Below are 13,935 nucleotides of genomic sequence, written 5' to 3'. Positions count from 1 at the left end.
TCTATGCAAACCCTATACCCATGCGCAAACTCAAGTGATGCACATAGTATAGTTCTACTTAGACACAAGTGTAATCTACTGAGCACAAAAGTCTACGGTGCAAAGCCAAGTGTAAAGCACACTTTGCTCATGCGCAAAGTAACGTGATAATGGGGTGCGTTTAGTACATGTTCGACGAAGGAACCGTAGATCTAAAGTTTAATGATGGATGTGATGATTTTGGTATGAAAAGTAGGCATGTAAACGAACTGAACGTTCATGAACTTGTTCGACGGGAAGTTCGTTTATGTTCATTTATATAATAAACAAACGAACACGAACAATTTGTTCGTTTAATTAAATGAACGAACATAAACACACCCCGTGTTCGTTCATTAATGTTCGTGAACATTCGTTTATGTTCGTTCATTTATGTTCGTGAACGTTTGTTTATGTTTGTTTCAATTTTAGTAAATACATCAATAGTTATATTTAAATGAATGTTAGCTTTTCTAACTACTTATATAAATATAACTAATTAGTAATTAAGTTTTCTAGTAAAAAAATGAATCTTAAACTTTTTCTTAGATCGTAACTGATAACTTACTTAATATTTATATAACAACCTACTTAATTTTAACATCTATGAACCCAAATTTAGATGTGTTTTCGGATAAACTATAATATATTAGACTTGTTTGTTTGTGTTCACTAATATTAAATTGTGTTTGTTTATATTTTTTCAATCACGTTCATTTGTGTTCATTTTTGTTCAATCATGTTAATTTATGTTTGTTTATGTTCGTTTGTGTTCGTTTAGGCTTTAAACGAACGAACATAAACGAACACGAACATGACCGATTTCTTAATGAACAAACACGAACAAAAAAATGTGTTCAATTACATGTTCTTGTTCGGTTAAAGTTAAATGAACGAACACAAACATACCTATGTTCGTCATCATTCGGTTCGTTTACAGGCCTAATGAAAAGCATCAAGTTTTAGACTTTATGATTCCATACTACATGATATACAATCCCACAAAGTCTCATGCATAACCTGTCACACCCCAACCGATGGCGGAAACATCAGAGTGCGACGAATGAGATTGCTCGAGACTTCATAACACTATTGTGACAATATTTAATTCAAAACCAATTTCATTTCATAACAATAATTGTCAAGTTACAACGTAGGAAATCAAAGTACAACATTGAAAAGATAAAGTACATCAAAATTCAACAACAATACGATAACAAAATCTAGTATTTCAAAATGCGTTTCTAAGTCTTCCCTACTAGATTTCATCAATGTCAACATCATCAACATGCAACATGTTTAAAAGTATAGTTCAACACACAAGGTATTTGCGAGTACACAAGTTTTATAATAGCATAAGTATATAAAAAACGAATCCTTATGGCAAAAATAGTTAACTAGATTAATGTAACATGGCATGCAATTTAACAAGTCAATCCTCTGATTACCGCATGAATTAAAGACTTAACATGACGACGGGTGGTGCGTTACTCCTATAGCGCTATACATGTTAAGGGGAGACTCATATGAAGTTAATGACAAGCGAATCACATAAGAATGTTCCAAGAATACAAATCAAGTATCACGTATTTAAGCATGTATAATGGATTGTTTTTGTTTGCATAAAGTATAAGTGTGATTGTGTGTAATTTAATAAGTTAAACATATTGCACCCAAAAGTGTAAAGCGTAAAAAGGGCGTTCAAGTGTACTCACAGTTTTGCTAATCTTCGTTAGTTAAATCCCGCGAGTGTTGAGTTGTTGACGAGAGCTGGAACACCGAGGTTACCCTACAGGTGGGTATAAAAGTATGATTAAAACAGAAGGTATATTCTGTCCAGGCACTTGTCACGACACTGAGTTTCTGTGACTTCACAGGTCCTGATTTGGCCGTCAGAATCAGTAATGAGGAACGTGGAAACAGAATAAAGGAAACCGAAACAACACAAACTGCTCGGGCGAATGAACAGTTCGCACGACAGAGAACCTTTCGCGCAAAAGGGATTACCTTTCGTGCGACTGGGATTTGTTTGGTGCCAACTGAACCTCGTTCGAACGTTTTAACCATTAATCGGTTATGTTTGTGAGTGCAGTTAAGTAATTAGTTATAGATATAGTATAGTAACAGTCCAGAATGTCAAAGAGTTCATAGAAGTCATGCATGGAGGTATTAACCTCGTTATAGTTCACCAAAGCACAAGTTAGTTAACTAAGTTAACAAACCAGTTGGTCATGAATACAGAATGTAAAAGATAGAAATTAAATAACCAAACAACCGAACAAGAACAACCTGGGTGTGCCGTCTCAACATGGAAGGAATTAACCAAGTATTGGAGGCTGGACGGGATTAACTTATTCTAGGTCTAGGAGATTGTTTGGGTGTTCGTTTTACAGGTTCAAATTAGATGGTGGAACTAGATTAGAAGCCAAGGCTTCCACAGTTCACACACTGTTTTCTCAGAATCGTCCATATCATGATTGAAGATCTGATTATGTTAGGACCGGTTTGACTCCGAAACGATTGCGTAATCGAACGTGTGACATGCGGAATCCGTACACGAACGTGAGCTAACACACGAGACGTAATCTAAACTGTGATTCTATTGATAAATCTGAAAACGTATAGCACCTGAATCACAAACAATGAACTTTCTCTCTCTAGCTTCTCTCTCTAACCTCTAGCTCTCCAAGTTCCAAAAGTTCTAAATGAGAACCCTAAAGGTTCTATTTATAGGCCAAGGAGTTTAATGAGGAATCTCATTAATTACAATTATGCCACCTTGCCTTTTTGACTAACTATCACTAAAATAACAATATAACTCCCATTTTCTTCGGTTTCTACTACGGACTAGATTGACGGAGGCGATAGACAGATAATGCATTAACAGACTCCCCCTTGGATATTGCTGTAGTCAATCCGTAGTCAACTCGTAGCATCTTTTCTTTCTCTCTCTCTTTGAGTCTTCTTGAAGCTTTAACACGTCTTTAGCAACAAGACTCCCCCTTGCTTAAACAGAATCCCGGTGGATCTGACTTCAGCTTCAGCTTCCCCTTTTGGTAAACTCTTCAGGCTCCTCCTTTCGTCAAGCTTCCGTGCTTTGGGATCGACACCTTGCTTTCCGGCTACAAGCTCTTCCAGAAATGATATCTGGCTCTGTGTATGCTTTCATTTTCGTTGAGCTCGTCTTCAGACTCCCCCTTAGACTCAGCTCTTGGGATCGTAGTCTGGATCTTTCCTTTAATCCTCAAACATTCATAAGTAACAATATTTTCGAAATCATTAAACATGTTCTCTAATACACTCCCCCTGTCAACAAACTTCATAGTTTTGACAACATTAACAAATCAGATCGTAAACTATCTCTATTACAAAGATTTTAACAATCTACACATCCAAATCCCTCTCAGTTAATCAATCAAGTTCAAATTAATGACCTTGAAGATATTCACAAACTGTTTTTGAAGTTTTTCTAGAAATTTCAAGTTTCAAATTAATGAACTTGTTTTATTTTCAGAAACACAATCAGCTTACTTAGATTTTGAAACTCAGCAACTCAGACATCGGTTTATCGAAAATAAAGCAAAAATCAAAATCTTTTTGTATTTTCTGAAAATATAAAGCAGCAAAGAAATATATACAAACATATTTACAGATAATATTTTTGTTTGAGTATGCGTCAGAGGATCATATCAGTTTTTGACAAATCACAAGTACCGTTGAGCTTAAATTCACATTAAGAATTAAACAATTCACTTAGATTATCGATATACTGATCCATCTTAAATTTTCATACAAATTTCAACTGATTCAGGATACGATTTAAATGTTTTAAGAACTTAAACTCATTCATGTGTCCCACCTCTTGAATATACTCCCGTATCCAGAATCCCAGATATTCAGTCTTACAGGTGAGTATACCACAGATGATATCTGTAAGGGGTTAGATGCGAAACCGTGAGAGCTCAGGTCAGAACTTCCGTTCAGCAGAGAGATGACGGCTCGACTTTTGGTGTGTCCCCTTTAGAGGATCTTTTAATTACAACAGCAGCGACTATCAATTTTATTGTTTCATCAGCTTGCTGAGGGCGATGCTATGTTTCAAGCATTTTGCAGAAAGTATTATTCGGGGACTAGGTCAGTACTTCCATACAGCAGAAGTCCCGGAATAATACCCCAGATATCACTGAGTATAAAGACCTAGTATCTCAGAATATGGGACCTTTCAAACGAGATTTCAGGGGTTACCTATATATCCAAGTAGTGTTCCCCACGAAATAAGCAAAGTGTTTGAATTTAGGTTTATATCCCGAAAAGTTTACTAAGTGTATAAAAACCTATCGGCATATCATCAGTGAGACTGTTTAACACTATTCAATCATTACAATTCTTTAGCATACTGTAACTGTCTACTGATGTACTATCATTTCCTCTTTTTACGCAAAACTCAAATTTTTGAATTTTATCATGTTTTTGACTTTTTCAAATTTTCTAATGTTTTTGTATTTTCTGACAATATTTCTCCCCCTAAAATGCAAAATCATTAAAAGAAATTTGACAAACCGATACTGATAGCTTTGTCTCGCCATCCATTTTCTGCATCTCATGCTCTGTTTTGCAGAAAATATAACGTACCCCCATGATTTACAACCCATTGATTTTGACAGTTAGAAAACCGTTCTTCAACCTGTGACAGTAATCATGCTTGTTCAGCCGTGAGGGTTTCGGCGTAGTCACTCAACACTTATTCAAAGCAAACTAACATCAAACATCGCAATCATCAACCAAACAAACAAATAACAAACAAGCAAACAACAATCATCAAACACAATTCAAATTTATACAAAACAACAAACAAACTCCCTGTCTGACCAAAACCAGGGATCTTCAACCTCTTCCTGTGCAACACTCTCACAATCTTCATCAGCATTCAGCACCTGCACATTCAAACTTTATCAAATACTCAAACAATTTGACATAAAAAAATTTCAATCAATAAAGATGTCAATTCATGCTTCGCGATAAAGAAAGCTCCGGCAATTCCAACCGCTTAATCAAACATTGTGTCCACCCAGGCCTCAGCAGCCTTAGGTGTAACCTTGATTCTAGCAACCTGAATTTTAAAGTTTTCAGCCTTGAGCGGTGGAAAATTTGCATCATAGGCAACCAAAACTAAATCCTCAGACGTTTTCACCTCAGAAGTTGAACTTATTGTTTCAGTTTTTGGTTTCCAAATTTGTTTCTGTTTCTCATCTTTTATCAAATCAACACGTTTCTTAACCGACCACACTTGACCTCCCAGAGTACCTCTTTTGTAAAAATTTGTTTCTTTCTGAACCTTTTGAGTTTGAACAACATTTTTAGGTTTCCAAATCTCTTGAGGTTTTGTCACACCAACCGATGTTTTCCGACTCCATGATGTTCTCATTTTAGATGTGTGAGAATGCCAACTCTGTCTTAAATTGAACATGTTCGGGTTTGATTTCCAATTTTGATTTGAAGCAAACTTGTTTGTGTTAAACCTCCAAGTTTGTCTCGAATCAAATCTGGTTGACCTTGGTTTCTCATTCCCAGATTTCTATTTTTCAACATCAACAGACTTTAGATTTTGACACTTCCGTACAACATGTCCAATTTGATCACATTTAAAACAAACTTTCTTTTACACATCTTTTGGCTGTTGTTGTTTCTTTTTCATGGCCTCAAACTCTGCATTAGATTGTTTTCCAATTTTGAATTTTTCTTCTTCGGTGAAGCTTTTTCCTTGAACAAAAGTCATTTTTGTCTGAAAATCGGACCTTTCAGTTCTGTTTCGATTATGTTTCTTCTTATACCCCAAACAAGAGTTCATGTTTTTCTTCTTAGAACCAGGTTTGTTATAAGACCCTTTGAAACCTTTACCAGCAAACTTCGACATTTCAGACTTCTCAATTTCAACCATCTTGAAAACTTTGTCAATTTTCTCTGAAATCACATTCTGAATCGGGAAAATAACATCTAAGAATAGTTTGTCCGATCCAATCATGGTATAAACCAATCCTTTTGAATCATCATTCAAATTCTTCTCGGATTTTGTATCTTTCAGATATCCATCATAAAGATTTCCTTCATCTTCATCCTGTGATTCAGACTTACCTTTTGTAAACTCATCTTTCAAAACACTATCAACCAACTTACTCACCACCTCTGAATCATTAGCATCATCAGTTTTGGTGTAAATCACATCGATACTTTCAGGTAATTGGTCAGCTATGTTCAAACCCTTTGCCACCTTTTCCTCATCATAAAAAGTATAATTGTCTCTCAATGGTGGTGGTACCTGATGAAACTCTGAACCAATACCCTTTTTACAATTATTAGTATCTTTGTCATTTGGTATGATATTGAAAATGCGTTCGAGAATGTACAAAGATTTATGATAACTTTGAAGTTTTGTAACAATCTTTTCTTTCTCAGCCAAGACTTGTTTAAGATTAGCAATTTCATCAACACGCTTGTTTAATTCAATTTGCTTTTCTTTAAACTGTCTTTCATACATTTCTTTGGTTGTTAAAGTTTCAGACAATCTTTGATCAAAACTTTTGACTTGGCTCTTCAAAGTATCATAAGCTTCTTGTACTCTCTGACTTGACCATTTTAAAGAATCATACTGTTTTTGTAACTCTAGAAACTTAGATTCTTTCTCAATGCAATCAACACATTTTGTGTCACATTTTTCTTTCAAAACCTTATTTTCTTTTTCAAAATCATGACATTTCTGTGTTAATTTCTCAACTTTTAATTTTAAACTTTGCTCTGTGTCAATCCTTTCTTTACATTTCAATTTTAAAGCATTTTCAAGTTTATTCATTTCATTATCTTTTGTTTTTATTATTTCTTCTTTTTCAGTACAGGCTTTGCACTTTTCAATGCAATTCCTGCACTTGTTTTCCTTTTCTACAACCAATTCAACATTTGATAATTCAGAAAATTTTATTACCACAGTGATTGACACCTCGGCGTGCTCAGCTGCCTTTGTCTCCTGTATCTTCTCAACTTTTTCTTCCATCTCTTTCGGCTTCTGTTCTTCCTCAGCTTTTTGATTCTCTTCACCAGCAAGCTTTGCAATAGTCTTTACTTCTTCAATCATCTTCTTCAACTCTTCTTCTTTTCTCTTATTCATCTCTACCACCTTCGGTAGACTTGCTTCAAAGACTTCTCTCAACTTGTTCATCAACTCTGGCAGATAGCTTTTATCAGAAAGCCTTTTTGTGTTGAAAGTACGCTCACTTGGAAACACATTAGTTACAGCATCAAAATCAACTTTTGACGGATCTACCACTGGATTACCCTGTGGATCCAAGTAACACTCCAACTCTTCATTCCATCTCTTGGCTCTCTGTGCTTCTTGAAATGGTTCATACAGCTTGCCAATCTCCCATCTTGCACTGTCTCTTCTCCACCTGGTATCATGATCATTATTTGCCATGTCTTGAAATTCTTGAAATACCTGAATCACAAAATCAAACAAACACAATTAGTACAATCAATATCAAATAAACTGTAATAGACTGACACTCGATCGACGTGAAATGATTCGGACACGAAAAAGTTCACTTTCGAGCCAAATATAACACTCGGGCGAAATCAGATTATAACCAAGTATCCCCTTATGATCGAAATCAAGGAATACACTATGAGCGAAACAATCTTTGATACTTTGACTTCAAGTGTGTTGTCTAACCAGATTACACGTTGACTTTTTGACCACAATTAATAAAAGCCAATCTCACTTGCAACCTTGCACTAACCATTCACATGAGAATCTGATTTTAATCAAATAAAGTGGCCGACAACCTTATCAACTACATATGCAATCCTTGAATCAAATCACGTGCAATAACACTCTTCAATTAAAGTAGCTGTCAATAACACTTCATGGATCTTGGGCCGAGAGCTTTGAACAATAAACACAATCACATGAGCTGACAGCACTTCACAAACATTGGACCATATATTTTTTACAAAGCTGATTGGGTCAATTTTATGAACACTTTGATTGGACCAAAGTTCTACCACAAGCTGACAACATTAAACCATTTCAATACTTGATTGGGCCGTGAACTCCACTAAGATGATTGGACCTCAAACTACTAATCCTAATAGCTGATTGGGCCAATGTATTAAACACTTAGTAAAATATGATCAAACCGATTCACTAGGCTGATATATTCAAATCACATGCACATGGAATGGGCCGATTAAGATGGCTGACACAATTGACTTTAAATGTTGATTGATGTGTGCACTTTCAAACGAGAAATTTCAAAAGTGGACCCTCAAACGGAAACCCTTTCAAACGTGATGTCACTTTCAAACTGACTGCTTTCAAACGGAAGTCATTTTTCAAATGTGAACTACTTTCAAACTATATTTCAAACGGAACACTTCAAACGGTAATCAATTTTCAAACGGAGAACTGCTTCAACCGGCCAGTTCAAATGATAGTGTCATTTTCAAACAAGAGAAGCCAATTTTCAAACGGAATAGGTTGTTTCAAACGACAGTTCAAACGGAAGCCTAGTTTCAAACGGAATCTCGCTGTTTCAAACGAGCTTCGGACCTAAAAACTCGAATTTCTCCTAATTGGCGAGGAGTTTGAATCTGAAATTTGGTAGGATTGTAGATCAGATGTTTACGCACAACATATCCAAAATTCAGCTGAAACGGACTGTGAAAACCTGTTCGATTTGACAAAAATCAGTAAAAACCGTGAAAAATATGAAAAAGATGAAGAAATAGATGAAAATTGGATCTGAATCTGATGTAATCCTGTGCGAAATCGTGTGATAGATCAGTGCAATCGAGCTCCTGCTCTGATACCACTTGTAGGACCGGTTTGACTCCGAAACGATTGCGTAATCGAACGTGTGGCGTGCGGAATCCGTACACGAACGTGAGCTAACACACGAGACGTAATCTAAACTGTGATTCTATTGATAAATCTGAAAACGTATAGCACCTGAATCACAAACAATGAACTTTCTCTCTCTAGCTTCTCTCTCTAACCTCTAGCTCTCCAAGTTCCAAAAGTTCTAAATGAGAACCCTAAAGGTTCTATTTATAGGCCAAGGAGTTTAATGAGGAATCTCATTAATTACAATTATGCCACCTTGCCTTTTTGACTAACTATCACTAAAATAACAATATAACTCCCGTTTTCTTCGGTTTCTGCTACGGACTAGATTGACGGAGGCGATAGACAGATAATGCATTAACAGATTAACATTCAGCACTTAGAAAATGTCGGAACAAGGTGAAATCAGAACCTTTCATGCGAAAGGGTGGTCCTGTCGCATGAAGGGTGACTCCTTTCGTGCGATTCGACTGACCATTCGTGCGAGAGGCTCTGTTTCGAGGTAAAAACAGTTCGGTTTTGTTTGAACTGTTCACCTTCTTGGCTGGAATCGATCCTAACACTAACCCACAACTATGAACATATCTTGTGAGCTTGGTGAGTCCCTTATTTAGCCAAGTTTAGTAACAGAAGGTTTATTTTATAAAAAAATTTGAAAGATTAACTTCACTTATTCAGCTTGGTCCTCATTATTGAGAGTTATAATAAGATTGCCAAGCAAGTCTGTATAACCAAGTGAAGAGATATGAAGAATCGTGTAAAACTTAGGAAAGTAGAATAAATTAAGTGAAATCATGATGTTTGTGAGTTGTAAACTCACTTAGAATAGTTCTGGAAGTAGCTCAGCTCAAATGTGCGATTTCGGTAAGTGGGAGAGAATTTCGAAGTTGTGGAAGGTGAGAAATGAGGGTGTGGGTGCGTATTTATAGGCTGGGAGTTAGTTAGAACGAATGGGATTTCGGGCGACAGGGTCCTTTCGTGCGGAAGGGGAGCCTTTCGCACGAGAGGGGTATTCCCTATTGCACGAAGATTCAAGTTTGTTGATTTCGCGTGTCTTGTCGGTTTTAAGAGTTTTAAACGTGTAAGTGCAATCCATAAGTGTAAAGTATGAATAAATGAATATAAATGAATTTTGCATGTATAAACACATATGGATTTGCGTATAATTGTATCAAGTATGCACGTATAATGAATGTATAACAAGTATTTATGAATTATGTATAACAAGATGTCTAAAAAGATCAAGCTTTTATTATGATTCAAGTCTCGGATTACAGTGATTGGAAATAAAAGACGAACACAAAGAGAATACAAGTTTCTAAAAATAGAAATACAAACAAACTCTCTAAATAAGGAAAGTTACAAAAAGCGAGGCGTTACATAACCATCCGCTAAAACTTGAGCTTCAAGTGAAAAACCATACATTAATCGAAATTCCTCCCGAAACCGAACCAAAACAACCTTGAAACATCTTGAACAAGGCATTCAAGTGAAGATCAACACACCACTGTTATTCTTAGAAAAACTGTAGCTAGAACGGAGAGCGTAGTCAATCCGATTTCTCTTTTACCCCTTCTCTCTCTAACAACTATGGTGAAGATGATGTAAATGGAGAGGTTTGCCATGCTCCCATTCACATATTAGAGTTTTATGATACTATTACCATAATGCCCCTCCTTGGGCCTTAGCAAAAATCAATAACTAGTGGGGTGTTACATTTGGATATCATTTTACATTTAGACATGAGTGAGTAGACTAATTTGTTACTTGTTATTTGTTATGTTGATTTGTTAGTACAAAGTGATTTTAGACTTGTTTTGTGGTTATTTTGTTACTTGTAAGACTTGATTTAGGCTGATTTATTAGTATAACACTTGCTTTAGGCAGATTTTTAGACTAATTTTATCCATGTCAAGTCAAAATAAAAAATACGAATCATGTTGTTCGAAAAGAAAAATATAAACATTTAACAATTATTGGATAACAAAAAGGGGTCATTTCTAAAATTCATTAATATAATGCTCACAACAATCTTAATGAACCTACGAATGTTGAAAATGAATATATGAATGTTGAGGATGAACAAACAAATGCTGAAAATGAACATATGAATATTAGAAATTAGCTAATTAAATATGCATGTATTATCCAAGTAAGTGAAATAATATTACTTAACTATCCAAAATAGACAATGTTAGAACAATATTATCCAAGTAATTTTACACAAAACATAATGAAATAAACTTGAAGAGCATTATTGAATCCATGTAATCTTGGGTACCTCTTTGGTCATTCTTTCACTTTTATTATATAACTAGGATTGCGACCCGCTGCAATGCGGCGGGAATTCTTTAGTTATTACTAAGTCAATATAGGACCGGCACATTATGTTAAACCTGTCAAACGGGGAAAAATAGACGATGTAAAAACGTTCACCCACACACGCACGTTGCGTCATGTTAACTCGTAAAATTTAGAACGAAACGTAAAAATGTTAAAACAAAGACGCACGTTGCGATGTGTTAAGTCACAAAATTTAGAACCAAGCATAAAACAAAAATTTTGCGGAAAATGAAAACTATAAAGGACCAAAGTTGAAGGTAAAAAAAGTTATGTGGATAGATTGCAAAAGATAAAAAGTTTTGGGTTAAAAGTAATTTATGAAATACTTTTGGGTGAAAAGTAAAAAAAAAATCAATTTTTTTTGGAAAACCCCCAAAGCCAACGTTACGACAATCATATGCATAACCATTTTTTCTTTGAAAACCTCCCAAAGCACACCCCGCGTTGCGGCGGGGCGTAAAACGGTGTCAAATAGTGCTAATGCCACACAACCGTCATCGACCACCAACATTGACTCGACCTAGGATATGCGTGTTGTGACGAACCTGTCAAACATGGAAAAATAAAGGTACAAACGTTGAACCACACATGCACGTTGCGTTGTATTAACTCGAAAAATTTAGAACTATACGTAAAACAAAAATTTGCGAAAGATGAAAAGTATAAGTGACAAAAGTTGTGAAGTTAAATTGTAAATAATGAAAAATTTTGGGTTAAAGTTAAAAAAACAAATTATGTAGGGTTAAAATTGTAAAAGATAAAAACATTTGGGTTAAAAGTAAAAAATCTACCTTTTTTTTTTTAAAACACCCAAAGCACAATGTACAAGTGATGATGCACAAAAAAGTTGTAAACTTATATATGGAATAATTACATACAAAAGGTTGCTCCCAATTTAAAGATACACCTAATACAAAAATTCACTAAAGGCCATGGTAGACTAAACAAGCATCAATTCAACTCCCATGAATTTACCTTAAAAAGAGATACCCATCATGTCTATCAAGAAATTGTCCATCATTAAGCCCTCATCTTCTCCACAAAAGTAATTCTTGGATCTTGTTTCATCTGCATTTTCATTAACATCCCAATTTAAATATGTAAGATATTATGTTTCCTTATATGAACAAACATCACATAATCATAAGCTTTTAACTATACCGTAGAAGGGGGATTCGACGCGGTTGACTTGAGGAACGGGTGCGCTCTTCTTGAGGGGGCATGAGGAGATGGGAAGCACAGGGAGAACATGGCAATTGCATATCTCAATCATGTAACCATCTGGATCATGGAAGAAGAGCTGGTTCACCTCCACACCGCCTTCTTTTACAACCGCGGTCACATATTCGATTCCCATTTCCTCGAGTTTCTTGATTATGAGATCCATATTTGTGCATTGAAACGAAATGTGGTTGTCTTTTGGATTGATCACTGCTTTCTTTGCTGGAGTTGACTCCATTTCTAACAAATGGATTCCAATCCCATGGTTAAACAACCTGTTTCCAATCAAATCATCAAGAATTGTGAGCCGATATTCTCAAAAGGAACTAATACTCAAATTAAGTTTAGGTTAAAACTAACAAACAAATGCACCCAGTACAATCCCACTCATAGAATAGATCGAGTTTAAAATCTTGAACACAACTTTAATTGATAGATCCCTAAGCAGGGATGGTTTAAACCGTTTATATCGACCACTGTCCAAACGGATCTACTCGTCAAGCAGGTTGGTTGTTTAATGGTTTGGTTGTAGCCGAAAGGTTAAACTTGAAACTGGCCGTATAAACCGAAGCGACAGTTTACCCTTTACATTTATGTATATGATATTATATTATTAGAACATTTTTATCACTTAATTTTTTTGTATACCTAACCAACCCTTCGGGTTTGTTTTTCTGTTTGTCAAAACAATATTAGCAGATCCGTCAAAATTAGCTGAACCGGACCATGAACACCCCTACGCATAACTACTGGAAAAATAGCAAGTGATGCTCACCAAGCGCCTTCGAAATCGAAGGAGGAAGGGCGTCGGATGAGAACGAATCCAAGAACATCGGTGTAGAACTTGACGGATGTACGAACAGATCTGCAGATAAATGAGACGTGATTGAGAGATAGAAGAGGCAACTGCTGCGTTGAAGATGATTCTTTGGCCATGATCTGATGATTAACTGCCTGATTTGCCATTAATTAAGCAGAAAGCAAAGGTAAAAGGGTATTGATAACTGGAGTGGTGAGTGCATCCAGATCTGCTGAAAAGATCACTTACTTATAGAAAAGAATGGGGAGCTATAGATACAGGTTGTAATCAGTAGAAAATCTAGAAATATACGACCCACGTGTTTTTAATGTGTACATTGTTTACACGGTTTGTCGTTTGATATTTTTTCTTATATTGAAAAGATAAAATTTTATCACTAGTATACAATTCATATATATAGTTATGAGACACGTGCCCATGGTCTTATAGCCTAGTGGCATTTTGGTGGTGGGATAAAGCTTTGGGATCAATAGGTCCTGGGTTCGATTCCCACAAGGGGGTTTTCTCATGTTTATTGGGTTTCCTCCTGAATTGGTGTGGCGTTATGCCTAGTGGAGATGGATATGATCGGGTGGTTCCTCTGGTGGCACGATGATACTCCAATGGTCCGTCAGTGATCCAAATTTGCCGTTCAAAAAAA

The 13,935-nt window shown here is 35.8% G+C and overlaps 1 protein-coding gene across 3 annotated transcripts; it reads right to left on the bottom strand.

Moving 5' to 3' along the window:
• Nucleotides 1-11,064: 11,064 nt before the first annotated feature.
• LOC110918398 lies at nt 11,065-13,524 on the bottom strand. 3 transcript variants are annotated; one of them, XM_035979306.1, is made up of 4 exons: nt 13,251-13,524; nt 12,416-12,750; nt 12,230-12,322; nt 11,065-11,307 (listed from the first exon to the last, which is right to left on the bottom strand). In XM_035979306.1, the coding sequence occupies exons 1-3, from the start codon at nt 13,439-13,441 to the stop codon at nt 12,231-12,233; spliced, it is 618 nt and encodes a 205-aa protein (XP_035835199.1). In that variant the 5' UTR covers nt 13,442-13,524; the 3' UTR covers nt 11,065-11,307; nt 12,230. The 3 variants fall into 3 exon arrangements, 2 of the variants coding, with proteins under 2 accessions (XP_035835199.1, XP_035835200.1); XR_002581275.2 differs by having other exon boundaries at nt 11,104-11,225; nt 12,125-12,322; nt 13,251-13,522; XM_035979307.1 differs by lacking the exon at nt 11,065-11,307 and adding an exon at nt 11,781-11,799.
• Nucleotides 13,525-13,935: the final 411 nt, after the last annotated feature.

The sequence above is a fragment of the Helianthus annuus genome, chromosome 11, assembly GCF_002127325.2.
Source record: "Helianthus annuus cultivar XRQ/B chromosome 11, HanXRQr2.0-SUNRISE, whole genome shotgun sequence".
Lineage (NCBI taxonomy): Eukaryota > Viridiplantae > Streptophyta > Magnoliopsida > Asterales > Asteraceae > Helianthus > Helianthus annuus.
Note: the sequence above shows the minus strand (reverse complement) of the source record. Positions and strands in the feature narration are given on the sequence as shown.

What these genes read in the sequence shown, in the direction of transcription:
- LOC110918398 (XM_035979306.1), bottom strand. Translation starts at nt 13,441, where the DNA reads ATGGCAAATCAGGCAGTTAATCATCAGATCATGGCCAAAGAATCATCT. An exon ending in TTCGATTTCGAAGGCGCTTG is followed by an intron (nt 12,751 to 13,250) that starts GTGAGCATCACT and finishes GATTGGAAACAG; the next exon opens with GTTGTTTAACCATGGGATTG. An exon ending in CGTCGAATCCCCCTTCTACG is followed by an intron (nt 12,323 to 12,415) that starts GTATAGTTAAAA and finishes ATGAAAATGCAG; the next exon opens with ATGAAACAAGATCCAAGAAT.